Here is a 27,884-nt window from a genome sequence, read left to right as displayed (position 1 = left end):
CCTGGTGAAGCCTACTACCTGATAACCACAATATTTGGGAGTTCACCTACAGAGAGGCCTAGAGAGGTCTACTACCAGATAACCACCTTAAGTGGAAACTCAAAGTAAGTTGGAACTCAAGTCCAGGGAGGCCTGGTGAGGCCTACTACCTGACAACCACAAAACGTGGGAGCTCACTTTCAGAGAGGCCTGGAGAGGCCTACTACCTGAAAAAACCATGCTAAGTGGAAACGCACAGTATGTGGGAGCTCACCTCCAGGGAGGCCTGGTGAGGCCTACTACCTGATAACCACAGTACATGGGAGTTCACTTACAGAGAGGCCTGGAGAGGCCTACTACCTGTTACCAGAAAACCACCTTAAGTGGAAACTCAAAGTATGTTGGAACTCAACTCCAGGGAGGCCTGGTGAGGTATACTACCTGACAACCATGACATGAGGGAGCTCACTTTCAGGGAGGCCTGGAGAGGCCTACTACTTGAAAACCATGCTAAGTGATAACACACAGTATGAGGGAGCTCACCTCCAGGGAGGCCTGGTGAGGCCTACTACCTGAAAACCACAATATGTGGAAGCACACCTTCAGGGAGGCCTGGTGAGGCCTACTAGCTGATAGTGAGCCAGACTGGCAGTCCAGTTGACTGTCTTTGGGGCTTTGCCTTCAGGGAGGCCTTATGAGGCCTACTACCTGATAGTTCAAAAAGCGGGAATTCAACTTCAGGGAGGCCTGTGGGGCCTGCCACCTAGTAACCACAGTATGTGTGAATTAACCCTCAGGGAGGCCTAGTGAAGCCTACTACCTGACCACCACAAAATGTGGGAGCCCACCTTCAGGGAGGCCTGAAGAGGAATACTACCTGAAAAACAGTCTAACAGCTGGATGCTAAGAGCCCTAAATCCAGGTGCTTACAGTCCCAGGGCGGCCTGCTAAGGCCCGCCAGACTGGGCTACATGGTGACTGCTGCTGGGGACTCGCCTAACAGGGAGGCCTGGTTGGCCTACTAGCTAATAGCGAGTCTATTCTGCTACTTTAACGAACACTGCTGGAACCATACTAATTAAAAAACTTTCCTATAGTTTTGTCCTAGTGTATGTTCTACAATGTTGGGACCCACCTTAGAGGAGGCCTGTTAAGGCCTACTACCCATCAGTGAGCCTACTGCCCGAACTACCAAGGCCAACCACCAAAGGTGAGCTAGCCTAAGAGCCCTATTGGGGGCTACCCGGTCAAGGAGGCCTGCTGGGGCCTACTACCTAACCATGCAGCCTTCGTGACAAAAAGCTGTTACTACAGCGCTTACAGCATCTTGGTACCTAATCACATTGCCAAAGGCAGTGTACTCAGCAAAAAGCAATATCCTTATAGCAGGGGAGTACAACATACGCCACTCTGCCTAGTGGAGGCCCCATTAAGGGTCTACCTACTATATGCATGGGCGTCAGCTCATGGCAATGCTCTGGCTTCAAGGGAGCGGAGTTCAAAAACCCGAAAGAAATGAGTTTGGAACTCCCCGCTCAACCGGAGCCATAGTGGTGTGAGGTAGATAGATACAGAGCCGAGAAAGGAGTACTCAAAACTACCCTGAGTTAACGGGGGAGTAACAACCATATGCCCCTGAAAATTTAGACAGGGAGCGGGTGTAACGAATGTGCAAGAATCATGATTCTGTTTTCCCTGCACACAAAAACTCCATAAACCTTGTCATTATAAATTTTGGGGATAGCTTTTAGCTTTTAACCTGGTAGATATAAGTCACTAACTGGAGCCGCCTGATCTATGACTAGACCACCCTCCTGGGGTGTTTACGACACTCACTGCATCTCAGAGACACTCCAGAACCTGAAACTAACATTCCTCTCTGCACCAAAGAGATAACGAAACTTTCTCCTGCTACGTGACATCCAGGGACGTGCGGTCAGGGTAGGCAGGGTAGGCAGTGCCTCACCAAAGGAAATGTTGACATTACATTTATTAATTCCAAGAACTTTATTAATTCACCACATTATGATTTATTTTATTCCAAATATTAATTTTTGTAACAAAAATTATCAGGAATACACATATAATATACAAATCTTCTTAATTTCATCTCCTCATGAGACATTCAAATGGGCGTGTCTAAACAGGACAAAGGAAAAATCTTCCCGCCCGAGATGCTCTAAGATGATTGGTTCACGCACGCGAAGGAGGCGTGAACCCAGCTTCTCCATAAGAGACTGACACCGAAGTTTCTCGGAGAGCACTTTTTTTCTGTGAGAGGTTTTCAAGGTCCATGGCTCCTTCGGGAGCTTTTCTCCATTTCTCTTTTCTTTTTCTTTAAGTCTTTTCTTTATTTTCGTCTTCGGACTCAGCGAAACAAATGTAGAAGCAACTTCAATTCAAAGAAAAAGACTCTTTTGAAATTCCCGCTACCGCGCTCACCGGAAGAGACGAGAGCGCAAGCCCTGCTTTCTTAAGGAAACACGCCTTGGCCAACAACTCCATTTATGGGAGGAGGCTGAAATCTAGGGGAGGAAGCCAAACACACATAGGAATGCGGCAGCTATGCTTAGCAGAACGCCTCCATCTATCCCTAGCATAGCCTAGGCCAGCTACAGAGGCGGCCCGGGTGAGGGCCAGCCTACAAGCATAGATCTACCTGAGGGCTCGGAGGGGCCACAGCCTAATTTGTTGGGGGCTGCAAAACCACTCAACCTACTGAAACTCGCTCTTTTACAGAGTTCAGGGGAGCGATATACTCAGGATACCAATGTCAACGAACCGATAGTTTGGACATAAGACCTATCTGAAGCACTAGAGTCAGACTATACTTAAAAGCAAAAAAAAAAACTTTTTTTTTTTAAAGAAAGACCAACTACTCTACCCCTGGGTGGCTAATAGCCCGAAAGGCTATTCACAGGAATGAGCTGTGGCACACCTCGCATAGTTCTCTGAAGATGTTATGACAAGAAGGCCATCACATACTCATAAAGGAAGCCAATTTTTTCTTTAGCTTCTTCCTAATCGTTCTAGCCACCTAACAGGGGGCGGCTTCAGGGCCCTGAAGTCCAAAACTTACTTTACCTTATTCCTCCTTGCAAGTACGACCCCCTAGGTCTATACAGGGAACGAGGTCTGTAGAGAAATAAATGTCAGTGTTAGTTGTACACACAGATATCCTTAAAAGACCAATCAGCTCACCTGCGGCATGCGGAGTGAAGACTTCACCAGAAGTTCGCAATAAACCTGGGGTCCACCACTTTTACATGCCTAAAAGAGGCGCTCACACTAACCAAGCCAAGGCGGGCCATCAGAACATAGTTCTCATCATGGGCCCAGCCCCAGGCCTGGTGTAGCAAAAACGCCTGGGGAGTCAGGAAGAGAGAGAGGGCTGGTAGAAAAGGCCCTCCAGGGAGATCAACCCTTACTTACGCTGTGCGTGTTTGCGCTGGATGACCTCCCTTAGATCCCTCTTCTTGCGGGAGGCTCGCCTTCTCTGTGTCCTACTCCTCCATGGAGGGGGCGCACGAGAGGCGACACTGGACCTCTGGTCCTGTCTACGGTCCTCGGGCCGAGAGGGACCAGGGCCTCCCGCCTGCCTGGGCTTGGACCCGGATCTCAGCGGTATACACGTTTTAAAAGCAGCTGAGCGCGCCTTCGCCTCCCTAAACTTTCCAACCACCGCCTCCACGGAGGTGCCAAAAAGTTTAGATGGCGAAACTGGTGAATCGAGGAGAAAGGATTTTTCTTTCGCCCTGATATCAGCCATGTTAAGCCACAGATGCCTCTCCGTGGCCACCATCGCCACCATCGATCAACCAATCGCGGCAGCAGTCTGTTTAGTGGCCCGGAGAGACAGATCTGTGGTTCGGCGCAGCTCAGCAACCGCCTCACGAGACAGCCCCGCCCCCTGGTCGAGATCCCGCAGCAGGTCGGCCTGGTATGCTTGCAGCACTGCCATGGTATGGAGAGCAGCGCCGGCCTGACCTGCTGCCGTGTATGCTCTGCCATTCAAACGAGCTGTTACTTTGAGCGGTTTGGATGGCAGGGTTGGAGCTTTTAGTGTCGACACCCGCCCAGACACGAGATAGTTCGCAAACGTCTCGTCAGTCGGCGGTATCGACACATACCCATGCTCCCCGATCCCCTCAACATCAGCAAAATTACCCCGCTGATGTCGGTGAATACGGACAGAGTATGGGTTCTTCCAAGCCCTCTCGATCTCAGTGTGGAGATCAGGAAGGAATGGAAGGCTCACCTGAGCTGGTGGCCTATGTTCAAGGAGAAATTGATCGTCAAGCCTGCCGCGAGCGATCTCTCCCCGAACGCGCAGCCATGGCAACTGAAGTTTGTCGGCGGCGCGCTGCCATGGCATCTGAAGATTGTCGGCGGCGCGCCCCATAACGTCCACCAGCTCAGCATACACGGGGCATGATGGCTGACGAGGCTCTGGATCTAATTCATCCTCATCAGCCATCTCTTGCCCGTCCTGAAGAGCACTCGCTGCAGTACCAGTAGGAGAATCGTCTCCGTCATCCACCTGCAGCTCGCTCTCGCCAGTCGATGACGCGTCTGAGAGGTTTACACACCTCTCAAGACTGTCAACGAGCTCCATCTGGGAGCCCCATGAAGCGAGTCGCCGCTCTGCCTCGGCACGAGCGGGACCCGAACCAGGAGGTCCAGATGCTGAGCTCGTTTTTTTGGGGTCGACAGATTATAAAAACTTATTTCTGGGTTTTTTAGCTTGTTTGCTGTACACCTTGTCACACATCAGCTTTTAGGCATTTTTCTGTCTTTTGTTATAAGTCATAAATGACAAGGAGGCAGCCTCTCGCAATGCAAAGTCAATGGAGACGTTTTCCCCCCCGGTGGGTGTGGTCTTCAGATTATGACGCGTTGCGCTCTGTCTCTATGGCAACGTCGCTGTCTACGTGCTTGCAACATTGTAACAACGTAGAATGGTAAGACGCGACAGGGCTGTAGAAACGTTGTTGCGCAACATTCAGCAACTGAGAGACGACGTTCTGACAAATTAATTTTTTTATGCTAGATATAGATATACCACATTTAGCATGTTATGTTTTGTGGTTCATTTTTAATTAGTCATATGTTAGATAATTATATATTTTTTAAATATTGTTTATCCTTATTATTATGTATGGGCCTAACAGTAAATTCATTATAATCAACACCTGCAAGTGTACACTTTGAAGAGTAAAAATGACATAGAAGGTTAGCTAATTCAACTTTATTAAAACTGCATATGGTAATCAAATTGCACTTCCAAAAGTCATACATTTGTGAAAAAAAACAAACAAACATATTATACAGGGAGTGGACTAACGTTAACTAGCATGAGCAGACATGAGAAAATCTAGCAAAGAAACGAATGAGACGACAAATCAAAGGAAAAAATAAACAGGTGTGCAAGCAGTTACAAACATTTTTATTTTTCTCTGTGCGTTTCCACCAAAAAAAAAAAAAAAAACTTTAATGTGCAACAAGTAGGCTACGTGCTTAAAGTCGCTGCCTGTTCAAGGAGTGCTGAAATCAATTACTCATCATTAAAGTCATTTTGGCTTCATACTTTTGGCATAAAGTTAAATATTTGTCATACCTATAGATGTTCAAATAAATGTCACATTAGACAAGGAAGTTGTAGGTTGTGTTTGAATAATTACGTATCTTATTTAGCTGAGGTAAATTAAACGCAATTCTGACGTGTCCTTGCTTGATGAAGAATGAGACGACACATGAGCCCAACGGTCAGTTGAAATTTAAAAGGCTAATTTTCGCGCTTCAGGGCAGTGAGTACATATGTCGTCCAGTGGTTGTCCAGACATCTTAAGCCTGGAACACACCAAGCCGACCATCGGGCATGTTTTTGTGCCTCGGCCGACTAAGTTTCATCTGTGTTCCGCACCGTCAGCTGAAATTGGTCCTCGTTGGTTTCCCTTTTTGAATGACGAATATAGACGAATATATCTGCAGAAATAGATAGTTGTCTCATTTACACGCAGGTACAGAACACACATTCTAGCTAACAGTCGGCTGTAGTTCTCTCTGTGTGTTCAAGTGATGCTTTTTACCCCGGCGCGAGGCGACAACACAGTCGGCTTTCATCAGCGCTAGTTCGTCGCCATCGGCTTGGTGTGTTCCAGGCTTTAGGCACAACCTTAAGCAATGGCCCTGAACAGTGGTTCAGTGTCAACACTGAGACAACGCTGTAACAACCTTCACCACACAACGTAGTTATAGCAACCTTTTTTCCATGTTGTTAAAACGTTGTTAGAAGGTTGGGTACGTTGTGCCAACGTTCTGTGTTTGCTGGGTATCACCTGCAGGTGTGCGATGGTGTTTGCTAATTACTCGGATATACATCACAATAGGGAAGAAAAGACTATTGCAACTTGTGTGTCATGCCAACTTTAAGAACTGTTTTGTTAGCCTAGCAACATGCTAACATAAAAAAATCTATTGAAATCTATTGTGATCGAGACTCTCGTGTGGAAATCGGTCCCTTATAAAGTTCCATAAAAGTTAGAATACTTCCTTTAGAAGGCAGTAGGCATCACTCTAGTTGTTTGAACAAATCTTTTTTAATAATAATGCTATTTACTGGAATTGAATATCTTCTTTTGTTTTACCTCTCCACCTATAGGCAATAGCGGACAGCTCCATGCTGCCAGGACAAGTATTTAAACTAAATTTTACTATTACAACCAATGGACCAAGCGGTACCTACACAATTCTTGCAAGGACTGACAAAACCATCCCTATCAACGTACATCCATCAACGTAATTTCTCCACTTACTTTTCAAATCACTCAGTGATGATTGACGAACAAGTTTTTATTGCTTTTCTTATCAAGAGCAAAACTCTGATCCACAGTTCTGTTTCTTTGTCATCGCAGGCTCAATCTGCAGAGTGGCGGCAGTGCTCAAGGGACAGTGTCTCTCACTCCTCCTGCTGATACGGTCTCAGGCACAGATGTTACGCTAACCATCGAGGCAGAGGGACCTGGAGGAAGTGATTCTAACTATGCTGTCGTTCGCCTTTCTGTTCTCTCCAAGGTAACCTCACATGGTTTCAGAAAGGCTATATTTATAATGTGAATTTGTTTTTCCCAACAAACCACAAGCTACACAAGTCATTACAGTCAAATTCTCTACTGATTTTGCAGTAGTGGCAACCCAACACTAAATAAAAAATATTTGTGTACAAAAGCAAACAAAAACGTTCTTAAGATCAAACAATTACATTTATTAGGCCCACAAAAAATTCTAAATGATTAACTTAACATAATGAATAGAAACAGGGAACATTTAGATCTCTAAATTTGTACATTTCAATGGCAGCCAATAATTCTCCACACAAAACAAATTGTGGTTAACCAATATTTAAAGCCACACCGTGTAACTTTTCAACCTTCATAATATATTTCCAAGACCCTTGTGATGGTACATCGACTTACAATAGGTTGAATGACACGTCTGCCATAGCCTGACGGGGTCTGTATCGCTTTTACTGGCACTATGTAACTTCGGGGTTCGGGTAGTAACCAGAGCACAAAAAGAACTACAAAATTCGACTGCTTTACGGCATACGTCACTTCCCCCACCACTTCCTCAAATTCGGACGTGAGCGTTTATATACTGTCTATGGACGTGAGATGCCAACCAGCGTTTGTTTTCCGCTTTCGTGCGTATGTTTTTGTCATGGGGGCTGTTGTGTTTAGACCTGACCACTTCATGCGTTTTCTCAGATCGGATAGCTATCCGATCGTGAAAAAACCAGGTGTAAATGCCCTCCGAAACGCATTCAAGACGCTCAAACCACTTCAGGAGGAGGTCTGAGACGCATTCCAGACGAAACTGAACAAGTGTAAATGCATCTGGGCCCGGTTTCCCAAAGGGTTCTTATCTCTAAGTAGTTCTTAACCTATTCCTTAACCTCTCTCTTAACCTTATGGGACGGTTCCCGAAACGTTCGTACGCTAAGTATATCTTTTGTAAGTCACACTTTCGTAAGGTTGGTCTGGACCATTCGTAGCTCTCTCTTAGCGTTGTTGCAGGTCTAAATGAATATAATTCTGAAGTTTTAATACACCCAGACAGTATTAAAATAGGCTAATTCAAGTGTTCTCATGCAAAGAATAAAATTGTCATTACACTGATTGTTGTTAGATTTTTAATTATATTATTATACAATATTATGAATTGAATTAAAATGCTCTTTTAAAGGCCAGTGAAAGCATAGGCTACTGTCAGTTAAGTCCTATTCGGACGCTAATATTGTTTCTCATGGGCTCGTCCGGTATTTTAAACATTTACAGGGGTAAGGCGGTGATTTTAGTGCCGTCCGAATCCATAATATCAGTGTTTTTCTCACCCAATCCGCGTAAAAATCCCTGGCCAATTTAGTACCTTCTGTTTTTTGACAAACAGGTCGTGTGGTAATTTAATTGCCGTCTGAATCCACATCTCCGAGTTTACAAGAGATTCAAAATTCACGGTTTAAATCCTTTTTGGTCACTGCCGAGCACCGTACGCAAGATGTAAACTTTTATTACTGAAATGCTGGAAAGTATTTACACAAGAACAATATTTCATCGCAGCTCCACCTCAGCGAACAAAAATGGGAATGAAAATGCGGCACGTAAATTTTTGAAAAGGTTATTGTGGCAGCAATAGGCTATATGTTACAATTTTAAAATATGTAGGCTAGGCTATTATAGGCTTTTATAGTTTGGATTATTTTTTATAATATCCAATAATCATAATAAATTGCAATTTCAACTATTTCTGAAGTGCTTATTTTATAAAGATCACCGCTTTTTCACATAAACAGCCCCTGCACGAGAGAATAATTGATTCTCGAGCCATCGATTTCAAACAATTCAGCACCATCGCCACGGACAGCGCCGGGTAACGTCGCACGTAAGAAGGTATATCTTAAGCAGCTTCCTAAGGTATAGTTTGGGGAACACACTTAGGAAAATAAACAAATTTGGTGAGATATATCTTTCGAGTCTTCTTAGCACGCTAAGAGTGAGCGTTATCGGGAAACCGGGCCCTGGTTGTTTAAACCACATATGTAAATTGTACTCCTCCCAAAAATGCTAAAAAATAAAAAAAAACGTGTGAGAGCGTGTTATAGGCTATATGTTATTGCCAGATATGACGACGCGCTGGAACACGCATCACCGCAGATGAGAATCAGGGCTGGGTTTCCCGAAACTTTCTTAACGCTACGTCGTTCTTAAGTTACACCTTAAGCTGTACCTTATCGTTAATACGTGTTTCCCGAAACGTTCTTAGTTAAGTATACCTTCTGTAAGTCATACTTTCGTAAGGTTGGTCTGGGCCACTCTTAGCTTTACCTTATCACTGTTGCAGGTCTATATGAATATAATTCTGAAGTTTTAATACACCCAGACAGTGTTCAGTTAGGCTAATTCAAGTGTTTTCGTGCAAAGAATAAAATTGTCATTACACTGATTGTTGTTAGAATTTTAATTATATTATTATATATAATACGATTTTTAAAATTTATTTTAATTAAAGAGCGCTTTTAAAGGCCAGTGAAAGCATAGGCTACTGTCAGTTAAGTCCTATTCGGATGCTAATATTGTTTCTCATGGGCTCGTCCGGTATTTTAAACATTTACAGGGGTAAGTCGGTGATTTTAGTGCCGTCCGAATCCATAATATCAGTGTTTTTTCTCACCCAACCCGCGTAAAAATCCCTGGCCAAATTAGTACCTACTGTTTTTTGACAAACAGGTTGTGTGGTAATTTAATTGCCGTCTGAATCCACATCTCCGAGTTTACAAGAAGAGATTCAAAATTCACTGTTTAAATCCATTTTGATCACTGCCGAGCACCGTACGTGACGTACACTTTTATTTACTGAAATGCTGGAAAGTATTTACAAGAACAATATTTAATCGCAGCTCCACCTCAGTGAACAAAAATGGGAAAGAGAAGAAAGCACATAAAAATTAAAATGGTTATTATGGCAGCAATATATGATAGCCTACAATTTTAAAATATGTAGGCAAGGCTATTATAGGCTATTATAGTTTGGATTATTTTTTATAATATCCCATGAGTCCTAATAAATGCAATTTAAACTATTTCTGAAGTGCTTATTTTATAAAGAACACCGCTTTCTCACATAAACAGCCCCTGCACGAGAGAATAATTGATTCTCGAGCCATCGATATCAACCAATTCAGCACCATCACCACGGACAGCACCCGGTAACGTCGCACGTAAGAAGGTATATCTTAAGCAGCTTCCTAAGGTATAGTTCGGGGAACACACCTAGAAATGGTATACCTTCAGTTAAGTTATACCTTAAGAGTCTTCGTAGCGCTAAGAGACAACGTTATCGGGAAACTCAGCCCAGATCATCAAGCCAACGTGCAAACTATCGCAAATCAAAGTGAAAGTAAGTCGCAGATGCTTAACACACAATCATCATCATCATTAAAAGTAAAGAAACAAAATGATCTTACCAGGGCTGTTGCTGCTGCTCTCTCTTATTGCGGTCTTTGATTTTGAAATTTTAGCTGATGATCAATAAAATGCAGCTCATATCTGTTGCTTTCGGTGACGTGCACTCCATTAAATCTGCATATAGCGCTAGAATTGAAGATCGGATTTAAATCCGTTTCGCAAAAACACATTTATGTGACCAGGTGTAAATGGAATAGTTTTGATAAATCAGATAGCTATCCGATCTGAGAAAACGCACGAAGTGGCCAGTAAATAAATCTCTTATTTGTAAACTTGTTTGCATTCTATGTTGTATGTTGTTGCGCTTGCTTGTAGTATATCATTTTTTTTACATGCTGTTCATTCATCCATTGCTGATAATTAGACCAGTCCAGTAATTTCCACATATGTCTAGCTAGCTTTCGATTATCAGAGCTGTTAACAGACAACAAACACTCGTTCTCTAAGGCCTACGTGTTTTTTGCGTTATGTTTTATTGCCTAGCTTGCCTCACAAACTAGTTTGCCAGCTGAACTCAGGTGTTGTGAGGTGTATTTATCACGTAGTCCTGAGGGATATCAGACGACGCTGTTGACGTTGATTCTTGCGATCATGAGAACAGTTTTCAATATCTCACATAAATATCAGGACACAAATAAGCCTAACGTAGAGGTTGTAAATAAACGAGCACAATTTGCAAACTAGATAAATTGCAATAATCATGTCTTCGGAGTCTGTGGACCTGTTCCATGCCCGGCGCAGGTACCGGTGTGGAGGGTGGAGGGGTATTTACGACAGTGCAAGTATTCCACAGCGACTCTAGGGGTCGCTGTTTGACAAAAACACAATTTCTCCACAGTGTCCCTTTAATATACCATACACCAACAAGTTTGCAATCAGTATGATTTTTTTTTTTTAAAGAAATTAATTATGTTATTTAGCAAGGAAGCGTTAAATTGATCAAAAGTGGAAAAAAATGTGTTATATTGTTACAAAAAGACTACTATTTCAATATAAACACTTCTTTGCTAAACTTTGCACCAAAGAATCCACAAAAATATTAAGCAGCACAACTGTTTTTAACATTGATAATAAGAAATGTGTCTTGAGCACCATATCAGCATATTAGAATGATTCCTGAAGGATCTATAATATTATTTATATGCCAAGTTATTCTTCAGTAAGCTGTTGTTTTAACTCATCCTTTACTGTTCCGCCCAGGTGACTGACTTGACACCTCCAAAATGTGAAATTGTCGATGTACAGGGTACTTGCAACACCTCCTCTTGCAGCTCATCAAACTGGGAACTGTCTGTCAACATCACAGACGGTAAAGGCACAGGCATCGAGAGCATTTCCATCCAGCAAGGCAGTGGAAATTTTACCCAGAAGGAAGTGGAAGACAGTGTGATGGGTCTATATGAGTCCTCCTGTTGTTCAACTTCCGTAACTTTGTCCGCAGTTGACAAGGTTGGGAATGTGGGCAGGTGCCGTTACACCATGAAGTCTAGCGCAGGCTCTCGCCTCATCAGCATGTCCCTCCCTCTGTGGGCATCTCTGCTTTTATACGTTTTTCTACGTGATGCATTCCCTCTGTAATGACATGGAGTCCATCAACCAAATACACAATCATCCTATCATTCTCTTTCTCATCCCATCCGTCTGTAAAAATATTTTTATAAAGCTTTCTCAGAGCTGTGAAATAATGTAAAGCAAAGCATTTCATCCCAATTAGGACTACTAATTGCAGAACCTACAAACATCAAACATAGATTAAAGTTTTATGTGACCTTATCTGACATGTCTAACTGTAAATAAGAAATGATGGAAGTCTTTATCTTATTATCATGGATTTAATTTTGACAGTTATGACTGTCATATTTCTTACTAGTTTAGTGAATTGTCTGTATGACTAAAATACAAATGGATGTTGCAAAAAAAAAGAAGAAAAAAAAAGAATATCACTTTTTTTTTCTGTCCAAATATAGGAAGAAATTGTGAACCATTATGTTACCAATATAAAGAATATCAATATAATTTTACAAATATATGCAATGACAAATAAACACACATTAAATAGTATTTTATGGCCCAGTTACCCTAATGTACAACTTTTCAAAATGTAACCTTTAGGACAATGACATTTATACTTTGTGAAGCATTATTGTTATGCACCATAAACATAAAGTCATTTGTTAAATAACTTGTCTTGTTTTGTGTTTGCATTGAATGATGTAGTACATTTTGCAACATGAACATGTAATCTAGAAGATTTCAAGCAGCTATTCCTATGTTAAAATGCATACCAGAGTTGTTTACTTAACTTTACATAAACCGGAACTCGCATGAGTTATATTATCGCATATTATCTTTTTTTTTAGCAAGCTACTTTGTTCAACATATGCTTGTATAATTGCCTAAAATGAAAAGATACTTATTTTAAAGTGATGCTGATTTTTCTAAAATAAATAAATAATTAATGCAATTAATGTCAGTTATTTGAACTTATTTCAATCTTGAGGTTTGTAAAAGGCGTTTTAGACAGTCTGTGTATCACATAACATTACACCGCCACCCAGTGGTTGAAATGATTTGCAACATTTTTCTTTCTTGTCTGCATAATACTACATTCATATGAATCAAATAGATCTGATACAATTTCAAGACAAACTGTGTTGCAAACAAACTTTGATAATTTTTATTAGATGTATCCATTTTTAGGACACAAATTTGTCTTGCAAACAGTAATATTTCATTTCATTTATTTGTTTATTTTACAGGGACAGTGCTCATTGATTAACAGTAAAATAACTGTAAATGAGACAGAGTTAGCTCAACAGGCAAATTTTCATCTAATTTTCATCCCTGGCCAGTTATTATAAAGGCAACCTAAAATCAGCATATAAAAAACATAAAATGACTTTTTACAGTCCACAAGTAATAACAACATAGAAAAGTAATAATAAAGCAGATACAACACACCACAATAAGTAACAAGCAATATCAGCACACAGTATAGGCTAAAACATAATGAGAAATTTCAGAGTCTGACACAAGACAATCTGCTAACAAGCAACAATTCTCAGTAGACAGTCAGTAGTCTAATGTGCACATATCTGATTATCAATTAGCCAGTTCTTAAGCTGACCAGTAGAAGAACGATAAGTGTCTGTTTCTCTTATCATCCTTGGCAATAGATTCCACTGTTTAGTTGCTGTTACAGTGAACGCTGACTGACTAAAGGCACTTTTTCGAGTGGGAATGATACAGTCCCCTCTTGTGATACCTCTGGTGACATGAGTGCCTGCTCTCTGCATAACAAATCTCTTCAGTGGAGGTGGGGCCGTACTATGCAATATCTTATAGACTAGACAAAGATTACTGTAAGTGATCAAGTTTTCCCAGCTCAGAAGTCTATGGGTATTTAAAATTTGACAAGTGTGAAAATTATTAGGTTTCTGAACTAAAACTTTAAGAGTATGTTTATAAAGACTTTCAAGTGACCTCATTGTAGACTTGTTAGCTTGTCATGGCATTCATATATATCATAGCAGTTTCAAAGGTGAAAGAATCCCTAACAAATCTAAAATTACTTAAATTAAATCTAACTCGTTTGCACATACGTTTAACATGAGTTCTAAAACAGAGATTCGAATCAATCCAAACACCCAGATACTTGTATTCAGTCACAACTTGCAAATTTTGACCTGATATCATTATGACAGGGTCTGGAACACATGGTCGCTTTGAAAAGAACATGCTAACCGTTTTACCAACATTTAACGTTAGACATGATCTGTCAAGCCATGTTGTGATATAATTCATTGCACTGGTTAGTTTTAAAGCAGCTTGCTGTTTTGTGCTGCTATGAACATAAATAACAGCATCATCAGCATATAATAGAATTTCTACATCGGGACAAACCAAAGGCAAATCATTAACATAAAGACTGAACAACAGTGGCCCAAGTATAGATCCTTGCGGAACACCAGTATTATTTGTATAAGAAGTGGATTTGTGATTTTGGACCTTTACATAATTTGTTCTTCCCTTTAGATATGAATCAATCCACTTAATGGTATCATTGGAAAAATTAAAAGAAGCTAACTTGTTAATAAGTCTTCTGCCCTCGGATGAGTGTGTGGCTACTCAGCCTATGCAGCGAGCTAAACAGTAAGAGAAGGTGGTTCCAGGAATAACAGGACACAGTTTTCTTCTTAGTGTCTTTACTGAAGAGTCTGACCCCAAGTGGGAAAATAAAGAAATGCACCAGCGAACTAATACAATACTATAGAACATAGAGGGACAGAATAATAAGTATTCCATGATTTACAGTGTCGAAGGCCTAAGGTCCAAGAAAATTGCTCCCACAATACCACCCGTATCCATCATGGATTTAATATTTTCCAAAAGGAAAAGGGTAGCAATCTCTGTTGAATGGTGAGCTCTAAAACCAAATTGCATAGGATGCAGGCTAAAGTCACTGTTGATCAAATAAAAAACTATTTTCTCCAAAACCCACTTCTCCATCACCTTAGATACAACAGGCAAAATACTGATAGGTCTATAGTTACTGATAATCTGGGGATCTCCTGCTTTAAAAATTGGTGACACAATAGCAGTTTTCCATGTATTTGGAAAAATCCCTTGAGATATTGAAAGGTTTATGATATTTGTAATAGATGGAGCTAAGCAGTCCTTTAACGACTTGAGCATTATAGAGTCCATTCTGTAACAGTCCTTAGCTTTGGTAGTCTTAAGTGTTTTAATTATCCTTAATACCTCCTGCTCGGAGAAGTTACTTAAACAGAATTGGGGTTTAAAAGTTTGGAGCTGACAGTCCACTAAAATATTATCCTTTGTTTCAGTGAAACTTTGAGTAATCTCACCTACAGAATCTACGAAGTATCTTTTAAAAGCTTCAGCAATTTCAAAGGGATCCTCAGATATTTTACCATGTAACTTTAACTGTAGTTGCTTTGATGATCCACTATTATTTACACCAATTAATTTACTTTTTACTCTTTTTCGTACCTTGGGATGTTTTTGTGAATTTTTGTGCTATACTCTGAATTGTGTTTATAAATCTCTCACTATCTTCCTCTACATTCCTCCCAACTATAATTTCATTCCAATTTGTTTTATTTATAGTCATTTGGAAATTCTCAAGTTCGCTTTTAGGAATTCTAGAATGCTGAGAATGATATTTATTTGTCCGAAATCTATTATTTGTAAGATTTCTTGAAAATAAAATTAGATTATGGTCAGTTAATCCAGTAATGAAGTTATATGTTTTCTCAACTCTGGCAATTTGCATCTGTGAGGATGCAGTTATTCTAGTAGGACCTTTAATTAGTTGTGTAAAATCCATATTATCTGTAATTCTTTTTAAAGAATTCCTGTTTCTCTTGTCGTCCCAATTTATGTTAAAATCACCTAAGAGTATACTTCTTGTTTTGAATTACATTCTTTGAGTAACCTTTTAAATTCATCATAGAAGGTATTGGTAGAAGAAGGTGGACGATAGAGTAAAAACATAACAAAAGACATTTGAGAAGAGAGACTAATAGTTAATCCAATATATTCCAGATTTACATTAGATAGTTGAATCTGGGTGCAGTGAATATTATTCTTCAGATAAACCATGACTCCACCACCTCTTCCCTTAACTCTATCTCGTCTAAATAAATTATATCCGGGTATATTCAAAGCTGCCGATGGTGAGTTCTTATTTACCCATGTTTCTGAAAGACAGAGAAAGTCTAGATTGGAGTCACATAATAAATGTTTAACTTGTTCAATTTTAGACATTACACTACGGATATTTAGATGCCCTCCTAATATTCCCCTGGGTTTCTTTTGGGGATCCCAGATGACTCTAGAATGATTTACTGTTTTAAAAAGTTTAAAACTGCGATGTTTTTTAAAAACAGGGTTTACAGGAGTAGGTCCATGAATGTCTTTATAGTTACTACCGGTATGTTTGTTTCCTTGATGGATTTGTTCTCCACGGCTGCAAGTTCTCCGTTTAGAGTTTAATGAACAGTCATTTCTTTCAATTTGTGTGTTAGAGTACTTACATTTTGCCGAATTCAACACTCTGATATGTGACCCTCATACAATTAAATAATTCAAATGAACTCCATGTTTCAGTTTGAGGTGTTTATTTTATTATATGTATATACATTTAATTATTATTTAACTCCCATTGCAAATCAGGTTTAAATTTACAGACTTTCAGCTGTTTGCAATGAACAAATCGAACAAAAGTTATTGAAATTGCTCAACACAACAAAAGTTTCAAGTGGTTTCCCCAAATTCAACTGAAAATGCAACTTTTGATTTCTGCAGTCTCAAAATTATTTAACCCCCTGAACAGAATCCCTCACATTAGCACACATCTGCAAAACAGGTGCTGTCTCAAGAACATCCAATGCAACTAATCAAGGGCATCATTAGTAGCACCAGATGTGCTTGAGCTAGAACACATGACATATCTGAACTGCTAGGTTTGTTGAGTCATGTTTGACTGCATGTTAGAAATATGGCTAAGTCAAAAGAATGGTCCAAAACGTTAATAGAAGATATCATCGCCCTTCACAAACAAAGAACAGGTTACAAAAATATAGCTAAGGCACAAAATGTTCCTAGAGACACCATTGAAAGCATAGTTTGCATATTCAAAGTTAAAGGAACAGTGGTTACACTACCTGGATGGGGCAGAAAAAGGAAGTTATCAACGGACAGATTTCTGACAAGGCAGGTTCAGAAAATCCCTTGAGTGACTGCAAAAGACCTGAAGCAAAACTTGGTGGCAACAGGCAGAGGTTTCAGCTTGCACAGTAAGGCGTGTACTAAACGCATGCGGTTTCCATGCCAGAACTCCAAGATGTACACCACTACTGACCCAAAAGCACAAGAAAAGTCGGCTCCAATTTGCTCAAAATCATAAATAAGCCACAGAAGTTTTGGGATTCTGTTCTGTGGAGCGGTGAAACTAAACTGGAACTTTTCGGCTCTATGGATCAGCGGTATGTCTGGAGGAAGAAGAATGAAGCTTGTGCTGAAAATAACACTCTGCCTATAGTTAAGCATGGTGGGGTTCAGTGATGCTCTGGGGCTGCTTTGCATCCTCTGTCACTGGAAACCTGCAGCATGTGGAAGGCAAGATGGATTCATTTTTGCATATCAGGAAAGCCTAGGAGAAAACGTCATGCCATCTGTGATGAAGCTGAGGCTTGGGTGTCATTGGACCTTCCAACAGAGCAATAATCCCAAGCATACCTCAAATTCAACCAAGGCTTGGTTGCAGAAGTAGTCCTGGAAGATTTTACAGTGGCCATGATCACAGTCACCTGACTTGAACCCCATAGAAAATCTCTGGTGGGATTTGAAGGCATTTGCAACACGTAAACCTGAGAATATTACTGATCTGGAGGCCATTAAGGAATGGGCTAAGATTCCATTTCATCAGAAACCCTGACAGAAGCTGGTGTCTGGTTATACATCTCGTTTGAAGCAGGTCATAACAGAAAAAGGGTGTTCTCCTAAGTACTAAAGATGCTTGCCATGAAGGGGTTGCATAATTTTGAGACTGCAGAAGTCATTAAAAGTTGCATTTTCAGTTGAATTTGGGGAAACCACTTGAAACATTTGTTGTGCTGGGCAAACAGCCCATTGCAAACAGCTCAAAGTCTGTAAATTTTGCCAATAAATCTGATTTGCAATAGGGGTTGAATAATTACAACTGTTACAACAGTTACAACTGGTAACAGCAGTTTCACATTGAGAAATTAATAGAAAAATAATCCCGGATGACTTCACATTTAAAAAAAAATTAACAATTAAAGCACTGTACAAAATGTATGCAGTAATGCAGTTAAAATATAAAAATATAACCTTTTATTTACTTTTCTCTTTTAAAAATAGCATATCCATAAATTAATTTGCAATCAGGCCTAATGCCATTATATTGTCTGTAACATAATATTTATCTACCGTATATCAACTGCTTTGTTAAACAATTACTTTATGTAACATGTTGTGTGTTGACATGTTTCTTGAGATGAGCTGACTGAGTGAAACGTTTCCCACATTCTTTGCACTCAAACGGCCTTTCCCCTGTATGGATGAGCTTGTGTCTTTTGAAGTTTCCTAGATCCACAAATCCTTTTTCACAGTGGGGGCAAATGTAACGTTTTTCTCCTCTATGCCCCTGCATATGCATATTCAGAGCAACCCTATGTTTAAACTTCTTCCCACACAGCGTGCATGAGAACGGCTTCTCTCCGGTGTGCATGCGCATATGGGTAGACCGGTCTGCCTTGGCCAAAAACCTCTTTCCACAAACTTTACAAGGAAAAGGCCTTTCTCCTGAGTGAATGAGCTGATGTTTGGTAAGGGTAAAGTGGTACACAAAACTCTTCCCACATTCTTCACACTGATACCGTTTCTCCTCTGCATGGACCTTCACATGCCGGTTAAGGCCTCGTGCACTAGGGAATGCCTTTCCACACTGGGAGCAGGTATAAGGTCTCTCTCCTGTATGAAGTCTCATGTGGTTCTCCAAGGCAGACGCATTGCTGAGGACCCTTCCACACTCGGGACACTCAGTATTTTTCTGCAATGTTTTATTCAAATGTTTCGATAAGACGTGACTTTCGCTATTGGAGCCAGCATGTGGTGTTTCACTAATCAAGTTGTTCTGCACCCGATCCACCCTCTTATCATTGACCATGACTCTGCCGTCCTCACCTTGTCTGGATTTAGAGAACATCTTTCTCTGTTTTCTCAGTCTAGACTGGAGTGTGGGAGTGTCTTCATCTTCCGAGAGGTCTTTATCATTTATATCTGTGGTTTCTGCACTGAAACATGGGGAAAGTGGTATGTCTCCTTCAAAGTTGTCAACTGGGGACACAGAGGACTCTGAAGACAGAACTGGCACTCTGCCTAAAACAACGCTAGAGGAAGCGACAGCTTGTTGCTCCTTAAGTGTCAGCAGAGGCGCAAGCTGCCCAGATGGTGGAAAATGGTGCATGAGTGCCTGCTCTGGGGCCTCTTGTGGGGTCATCACAATGGATGAGTGCAAATGCAAAGTTTCAAGAGATTTAAGCAAACCTGGTGTATTATCGGGTGGAGGAAACATCTGTTCTGAAGAACAGGAGAACTGATTGGATTGTGTTGGATATTGAGAATGTGTAACTGGAGGTTGAGGTGGGTTTAGGGAGACAGGTCCCTGAATTGCATTAACTGGAAGGAGGGGAGAAGTAAATGGAATGTGTGTTGGAAGGTAAGAAGTTGGTGTCGGTTGAGTCGGATTATGTGGGAGCACCAAAGGGAACTGGAATGATGGACTTGAAGTCGCAGAATGTTCTGGTATTACTTGTGGTGATGCAAAAACTTGCTTCTGAGGTGGAACAAGGCTGGTTGAGAGAATCCGATCCTGAACAGCTGAAGGTGTATTTGGTGAGACAGAAATATGGCCTGATGGCATGGCAGCATGTACTTGTGGAGGAACCTCCTGGTCTGGTGTTTTGATGGTTTGTGGTGGAAATGATTGTGATTGTATAAGCTGAGATTGGGTTGATGGCTCAGTGGCTTGGTTTAGCAAGGCAATGGTTGAAATACTTTTCTCTGTATTTGTAACCAATTCCTGAGGCCATTGTTTGGAGGAATGAGGCTCCATTGCAAAGACTTGGCTTGGAGTAACAGGGGAAAGAAAGGTGTTTTGAAGTGGATGACAGATATCTGACCCCACTTTCTGAGGGACTACTGTATGGTTAGATGTTTGAGGATTTGGGTTTGGTCGTCGGTGAACTGATGATGCTGTTGACTTGGCTTGAGGAACTGATGGAGCACCAGACAGCTCGATCATTGGCACAGGCAAGTTAACAGTAGGAGCAGGAGTCTGGGCTGAATTAGCAAGTACAGAAGTAGTGGATGTCTGTGCTGGTGCACTGACATTTTGTCTTTTGTTTTGGGAAGACAAGTCTTCATTGATTTCCGATGTTCTTTTAGATGTACCTTGGATGGATTGTATAGTCTGATTAGGTTTGTGACTACAGGAATCCACTCTGCGACTACAGGAGGAAGGAATCACTGATGGTGGAGACTTTTCTCTAATGTTGCTATGGTGCCTGGTTATTGTTTGAAATGATGGTGGGATCACAACTGTGAATACAAAGAGGTGAAGATGCAAGAAATTAACGTTAAGAAGAACAAAATGTATATACAAATTTGTGATGTGCATTTTGGCTATTTGGACTGCGTGAATTCTTGAATTCTCAGATACTTTAGCGAAATATTTGAATTGAGTGCTTGGGGTGGGATGGGGTAATTTCATTAATATTTTTAAATATTTAGTCTACATTGGTCTAGTCTCCAACTTTTTTTCAACTTAAAAACAAAAAATGAAATACCTAAAATACATATTTTGTCAATTTCAAAAATTATGTAAATGATTCATATTTTTGTTATTTAAGAAGATTTGGCTATGATATATATATATATATATATATATATATATATATATATATATTAGGGCTGTCAAAGTTAGCGTTAACGCAAAATCATATTAACGGCACTAATTTTTTTAACGCGCGATTAACGCAGCGCGTATTTTCTGTTTGACCTGTGGCCCAACCCCTAGTTGGAGAAATGGAGATACACAGTGTTGCCAACTTAGCAACATTGCAGACCCCTTTAGCGATTTTTTCCCTTCAACAAAGCGCCCAAACCTTATTTAGTTTCTGAGAATCTACCGGTAGGCCTACCCAGGGTCGGCGCCACGAGGGGGCCCCAGGGGGCCTGGCCCGGCCACCTAGGTTACTGTGCCCCCTCACCCTGTCGCCTGTCGGGTGGAAACCTTGTATGTCCAAATTTGGTCAATTTCATATTTTTTCACAAATCGATGCTATTGGTCAGTACCCACGTAAAATGTATCTAATACTTGAATTGAATTAAATGTTTTGGATACCAGCATTAAATTATTGTTTTTATTATTATTTTACTGACTCGAAGTTGGCACTGTGCATGTAAAATACCCTAAGTAGCAAGGTTTTTATTTATGGGAGAAAAAAGGTAGGTCTAACATTTGGTCTAATTTCTGCCTATTAGACAGCCTAACGTTAGTCAGCTCATCGTTTTTTGTTCTGCTTCACTTATAGTTCTTAAACCTTTAAAATGGAGTTTAGGAAGATGTATGTAACCACAGTCGTTAGCTTTGGTTAACTACTGAAGTCTTTTCTCTTGTCAAAAGGCTCAACGCGAACGCTGACTTTGTTTGCGTGCAGATTAATTTCCGCCTATTTTAGAAAGCCTAGTATTTTGGTATTGCATGCATCACTCATATCTCTTAAACGTTTAAATGGAGTTTAGGAAGATGTATGTAACCACAATCATTAGATTTGAATGGCTCTTAAGGCCTTATCTCTTGTCAAAAGGCTCAACGCGACCGCAGACTATGATGAACACTGCTGGCAGCAGCGACGTCTGTGTCCGTACCGTTCTTATCAACAATGACAGCGTAAATTAACCTCGTTATCTCCGATTAAACATGATTTTGGGGAAATGTTGTGTTAATGTTGGTACACAACAATATAGGACAGCAATATAAGTATATCAACTTTAACGATACAATGTTTAATAACTAAAAAAATATGCCGTTTTTTTAATTTCCTGAGAGATACAAGGATTCCGCCCGACAGCGACAATATATCTAGGCCTATTTAAAATAATAATAATAAAAAAAATGTATATATATATATATATATATATATATATATATATATATATATATATATATATATATATATATATATATATATATATTTGTAAATTAATTTAGTTTTACTAGAATAAAATCAGCTTTGCAAATTTGCATTTTCACTCGCGACAGGCGATTAAATAAATTACGTCACTAGCAGCTTGTATGTAATTGATTGAAATATGACTGTACGTCATGACGTTAAGTATTTTTTTTCAGTCAACTTCTACTCTTTATTCATATAATAATCTGTATTCGTCTAAAACACCTAACGTGCTTGATCATTCAAGCAATCATGGATTTATTGTTGTTGTTGTTTTAATTAAAAGTGGGTGTATTATTATTATTGAGGGTGGGAGAGGTATGCCCCCCCAGTGACACAACGAGGCCCCCTCGTTCCGTATGTCCTGGCGCCGACCCTGGGCCTACCGCTGGTACTGCTCTCCCAGCGCGCGCACCTCTCTCTCTCTCTCTCTCTCTCTCTCTCTCTCTCTCGCACGGAGGAGCAGCGCTTTAATTCAGTTAAACACAGGTATTATGTTGCTTCTCTAATTTTACAAGTATAGCCGAAATCAGAGCACAGATATTGTCTTTATCTTATGTGTATTTGATTTCACCAGACAACGGCTCGATTATCAGGATTTTTGTGCAGATTAACTTAACATCTTGGAAGGGAGAGCTGGTTATGTCTTAATGGGTCGCGTTTCAGTCACTATTTCAAATTCATTCCGTTGTTTGACAACAGAAACAGTAAAATATACCAATGAAAACTGAGAATTTTATTGAGAATTTAGCTTCATCAAAATGGGCACAGAGAGAGACAAACTAATGTAATAATAAATGCTAAATGTAGTACATTTAGCATTTTCAGAAGAGCTGCCCTGTCATGCAAAAATCTAAACATGTTTGTGTTAGTAAATTGCTCAGTGCAAAGAAAGAGAAGTAATGGGAACCTAGTATTTCTTTGTTCTTTCTACATGTGTCTAATAGACATGAACAAGTTCTTTGAAAAACATCTATGACCTTTGAAACATGTCTCGTCTTCATGCTCTATATTGACTAAGGATTCAATAATAAACATAAATTTGCATAAAGCATCTATATTTATCCATGCCCACGTTGATTAGAGTATTACAAACTTGAAAAGTATTAATTTAAGGTACATTTAGAACAAATAAAAAAAATGTGCGATTAATCGCGAGTTAACTCATGACAATCATGCGATTAATCGCGATTAAAAAAAATGTAATCGATTGACAGCCCTAAAATATATATATATATACACACACAACCCCAAATCAAGAATCTGTGATTTGTTAATTCTCTTTAACCTTTATTTAACTGACAAAAGTACAAAGAAAAGATTTTCAAAGGGACTTTGAATCTTTGGGACTGAGAACTCGATATCTGTTTTTCCCAAAAACAAGCTGAAGCATGGACTCATCTGACCACAGCACACATTTCCACTGTGTTTTAGACCATCTGAGATGAGCTTCGGCCAAGAGAACTCGGCAGCATCTCTGCTAAGAACTGATGTATAGCTTTCTCCTTGCGTAACAGAGATTCAAGTGGCATTCCTTGATGCAGACTGTTAAGTGACAATGGTTTTCCAAAGTACTCCCGAGCACATGTGGCTGTATTTAACACAGTAGCATGACGGTTTCTCATGCAGTGCCATCTGAGGGTTCAAAGGTCATGCACATTCAACAGAGGTTTACTGCCTTGCCCTACATGTACTGAGATTTCTCTGGATTCCCTGAATCTTTTCACAATATTATGTATGGTAGAAGGTGAAAGGCATAAATTCTTTGCAATCTTGCATGTAATTGACCCTTCGCTAAGCCACGCCCGAAAACCGCCATAGGCTAATCGTGGCTTAGCAACCGTAACTAGGCGCGGGAGGTCTGGCAAGCTTTCGAGCGAGGGAAACATGCCGAAGCGTTGTGCGTATGGATTGTGCAAATCTGATACCCGGTATCCTAAAAGTTTGGACGGGGTGGTGGATTTTGTTCCCTTCCCGAAACCTAAAACACAAAGGGAGAAATGCCGGGCGTCATCTTCATTTATATAGCGCTTTGTTTTAACAATGTAGATTGTTCCAAAGCAGCTTTACATTGATAATAGGAAATTAAAAGTAAAGTGTTTTGGCTTTATAGCAGCTCTAGAATAAAGTTATTGTCCAGCTCGTGGATCAAGCAGTGTGATTAAATGCAAGACGGAGGCTCACTGACATAACTTAACGTTACTTAAAAGTATATTTCAGCATTTTGTTAATCGACGGCCAAACTAGTAACGTTACCCCCAATCCAATCGCGACTCTCCCGGTGTTAGTTCTAGTAAAAGTAAAAGGTAACGTTAGTTAGTAAAAGGAGGGAACATCAGGGGGCTTGCCGGAGATCTCCAAGGAAAAGGTTGGTATGCAAACGTAATCAGTTCATAACAGTAGTCACTATGTGACCCACGACGTGTGAGCAGTAACTTTAGCCTGCCGCGCTACAAATATAAGCGGGAAAATGTTATCATTGCAAAGTGGTCAGGCTAATGTCTTGTGTTTATTCCACAATACATATGGATAAGCTGTTTGATTTATAAATATTAGAATATTTTCACATTTCACTTACCCTGCTGTGCATGCACAGCTGTTCCTCAATTTGTGTGTTTCCCATTTGAATGGTCAGCATATGAGGCGGCTGCTGCTTGCGCTGAGACCTAACGTTATAGACTTCAGCTTCAATTTTGATGAAATTATTCTCTAATCGTTTGCATATTATGTCGTGGATATAGCCCTCGAATGCATACTGCAGTCCCTTTTGTCTTGCTCTCTCATATTTTCACCTGTTCGCCAAAAATGACTAATTATCTCCTTAGGAATGTCTGAAACCAGTGCATACATACTGTAATAGACGTGCCAGGCGCAAAAGCTTGACAGGCGTAGCAACAGTAACTAAGGAGGGCGGGGCTTAGCGAAGGGTCAATTGAATTGTTTGACAATTCTCTCATGATATTTGGAACAAAGTGATTATATGTACAAAATATACTTAAGTTGGTCAATGAAAACTTTGAAAATCTTTTGTTTGTACTTTTGTCAGTTAAATAAAGGTTAACAAATCACAGATTCTTGATTTTATGTCCCAACTTTTCTGGTTTTGGGGTTGTATACACACATTTAAATGGAATGTTTCAAAAGTTCATTTTCATTCAAGTTTTAAAAAAGGGTATAATGATATGTATAATGTTTTTATTCTGTTCTATCAACTGCTGCTAAATGAGTAACATATGAGAATATTTTCTCATTGTTCGGTCAAATTTGTGAATGACTCTTATACCCCTTTCCACGGTGTCCTTATTCGGCTCTCTGCGCACCAGTATCGGCTCAGCACCTTCTTGCTTCAGTAGAAAGTATCCTGGTGCGTAGTTGTCACATTCAGTCTCACGAGGCTGACAACACAGAACATAAAATCATAATGCATAAAAGGGCCAGCATTAAAATATTATCCACTTTCTAAAGATCAAATATGAACATAAGATTTAGATATAAAAACTAAACTCTAAGTGACAAAGAATAAAGTCTCACCTCATATAACATTTTGATATTCAATCAAACTCTTACAGAGAGGAAATATGACGTCAGTCTGTGTGAACTTTATTTGATATGCAAAACAGAAAAGTGGGAGGAAGGAATGGAAAGAGAACCAGAACGAGTAAAGACCTCGTTTCTTACCTCTTGTTTGATGAGGAGCAATGCAAGCTGTCTGCTCCCATCCTCACTGGCACAAAGATCTGTGAGTTTATCACTCGTAATGTCTCCCACACTAAGATGTTTCCCTATAAACTGAAGAGGGCTGCATCCCCGGTCAACCAAAATGGGCTTTTCTGACAAATGAAAATGAATGAAAATGTTTTTTTGGAAAATGTAGTTAACCCTTTTGAAGAAAACCCTATAGAAAAGTGCACAAAACCCATAGTCAAACCATCTTAGTCTAGTTTCTTTCTTCTAGATTTTTTTTTTTTTAGCAGGACAGACATTACAAATGATTATATAAGATAATTCCATAGAGAGTTAAAAAAAAAGTTGAAATTCTGGCTTTTATGCAATGGTTATCATCTGATTACGTCTAATTGCCGTTAAAAGTCGTTATCATTTTCCAGGAAGTGTTTACTGAACGCCATAACGCCACACATCGTTACAAGAAAAAGACCTACCGCACTGCACGCCAATATCACGATGTTTAGGGACATTGGCACTCTTCTGACTCCCACATTCAGTTAATCTCTTTGTGTCTTGGCTGGATGAATCACCTGTCTTCGTTTTGACATTCTCTTGTCTCAGCTGCACCAATTCCGCTTTCAAGCGTTGCAAAGTACCCTCGTAAAGTTTTGTCGCTTCCCTGACAGCGGTCAGTAATATTGTTTCCATTATGTGTGTGAACTGGGTCTGAAACCCATCATAATCTTCAGGGCTCGCATCATCAGGCATGGCGATGATGGCGCGATTCGGTTTAGTTTAATTTTATGGAGCAGACGTTATATGGTCCCTTTGACAGACTCAACGAGGATGATTACACGTCCAGGGGAGGGCGGTATACTTCCGCACTGAATGTTAAAAACTTTTATTTATAGACTGCAGAAAAGGTTTGCGGTCCGCTTTTAAAACGACACTGTGACACATTATGAAGCACTGAACCCTGGATGTAGATTTCGTCAAAAGAAAGAGAAACAAAACTTGATAGCCTATGCATTTGTGAATCTTCTTCTTAAGTTATCAAATCTATTAATCAATAAATAAAAATGCATTACCTAGATTAAATATAAATAGGCATTGAAAGGTAATTCCTGTTACTATCCTATGCAAAGTCAACTACTTGATAAATGAAGTGTCACAAGTGAATTTTTGTCAGTTTAATGTTGTGCATCTTAATTTTTAGTATTATAATTAAGATTATGTCAATATAAGTAAATTTAAGACCATTGCCATAGAGTGGCAATCCATATTATCCATATAATTCAGGTGGAATTATAAAGTATCTGTATTTGATAAATGTATTTATGTTTTATACATTAATAAAAAAATATTATTTTAAGAACTATTCACTAAAATTATTTTTTTGGCGAACCCAAAATTGTTCCTCTATGGCAGGATGTCAGTCCCAAAGAGCCACTTACACTGGTTTTTGCTATAGTTCTTTGAAAATATTGAAATTTCTAATTTATTGACTAATACAAATGGGGTGGCCTAGTGATAGCATGGTAAAACATGGTAACATTCAAAACTTTAAAACTTTTGTGGATTTACTCAGTACTGAGAAGTGACTGATTAGATACAATATGGTTTTATTTAAAAAAGATTATGACTGTTTTATAAGATTACGTTCCACCGGGTCAAAGCTGACCCTGGAATACAAAAGGTGTATACAGTTTTTAATGCAAACTCACTTGTCCATGAGTCTTTATGGTCCAGTCATTTTAAGCCAAAATGGGCAACAGAAGCAAACTCAACTGATTTTGTATCCTCAATATGTCCTGAGTAAGGAAAAAAAAGCCCAGAAGAATCCCATTAGGGGAAAGTTTCGAAAAAGACCCAAATATAGCCTATTCATACGCCTATTCATTCTTTTTCTTACGTGAATAGGGTAAAAAGT

At 39.8% G+C, this 27,884-nt stretch overlaps 2 protein-coding genes across 2 annotated transcripts in view; one reads left to right on the top strand and one right to left on the bottom strand.

Annotated features, from left to right (window-relative positions):
* Positions 1–12,292, top strand: part of LOC311075482 (von Willebrand factor A domain-containing protein 7-like) — a 32,649-nt gene extending 20,357 nt beyond the window's left edge. The window contains exons 15-17 of the mRNA XM_084102929.1: positions 6,641–6,777; positions 6,894–7,053; positions 11,703–12,292. Coding sequence (XP_083959055.1) covers positions 6,641–6,777; positions 6,894–7,053; positions 11,703–12,080 — 675 coding nt within the window. The 3' untranslated portion in view covers positions 12,081–12,292. The remainder of the gene's footprint in view (positions 1–6,640; positions 6,778–6,893; positions 7,054–11,702) is intronic.
* A 4,336-nt stretch (positions 12,293–16,628) lies between these two features.
* On the bottom strand, positions 16,629–27,196 carry LOC311075488 (uncharacterized protein). The gene is made up of 4 exons (XM_084102943.1): positions 26,449–27,196; positions 25,967–26,118; positions 25,572–25,683; positions 16,629–20,651 (listed from the first exon to the last, which is right to left on the bottom strand). The coding sequence occupies exons 1-4, from the start codon at positions 26,720–26,722 to the stop codon at positions 18,511–18,513; spliced, it is 2,679 nt and encodes an 892-aa protein (XP_083959069.1). The 5' UTR covers positions 26,723–27,196; the 3' UTR covers positions 16,629–18,510.
* Positions 27,197–27,884: the final 688 nt, after the last annotated feature.

Source organism: Abramis brama (assembly GCF_963993115.1).
Source record: "Abramis brama genome assembly, chromosome: 2".
Classification (NCBI taxonomy): Eukaryota; Metazoa; Chordata; class Actinopteri; order Cypriniformes; family Leuciscidae; genus Abramis; species Abramis brama.
Note: the sequence above shows the minus strand (reverse complement) of the source record. Positions and strands in the feature narration are given on the sequence as shown.

Coding starts and splice junctions, on each gene's coding strand:
- LOC311075488 (XM_084102943.1), bottom strand. CDS start 26,722: ATGCCTGATGATGCGAGCCCTGAAGATTATGATGGGTTTCAGACCCAG. Junction 25,684..25,966: donor TGCTCCTCATCAAACAAGAG/GTAAGAAACGAG, acceptor CTGTGTTGTCAG/CCTCGTGAGACTGAATGTGA. Junction 20,652..25,571: donor TAAGGACACCGTGGAAAGGG/GTATAAGAGTCA, acceptor TTGTATTCACAG/TTGTGATCCCACCATCATTT.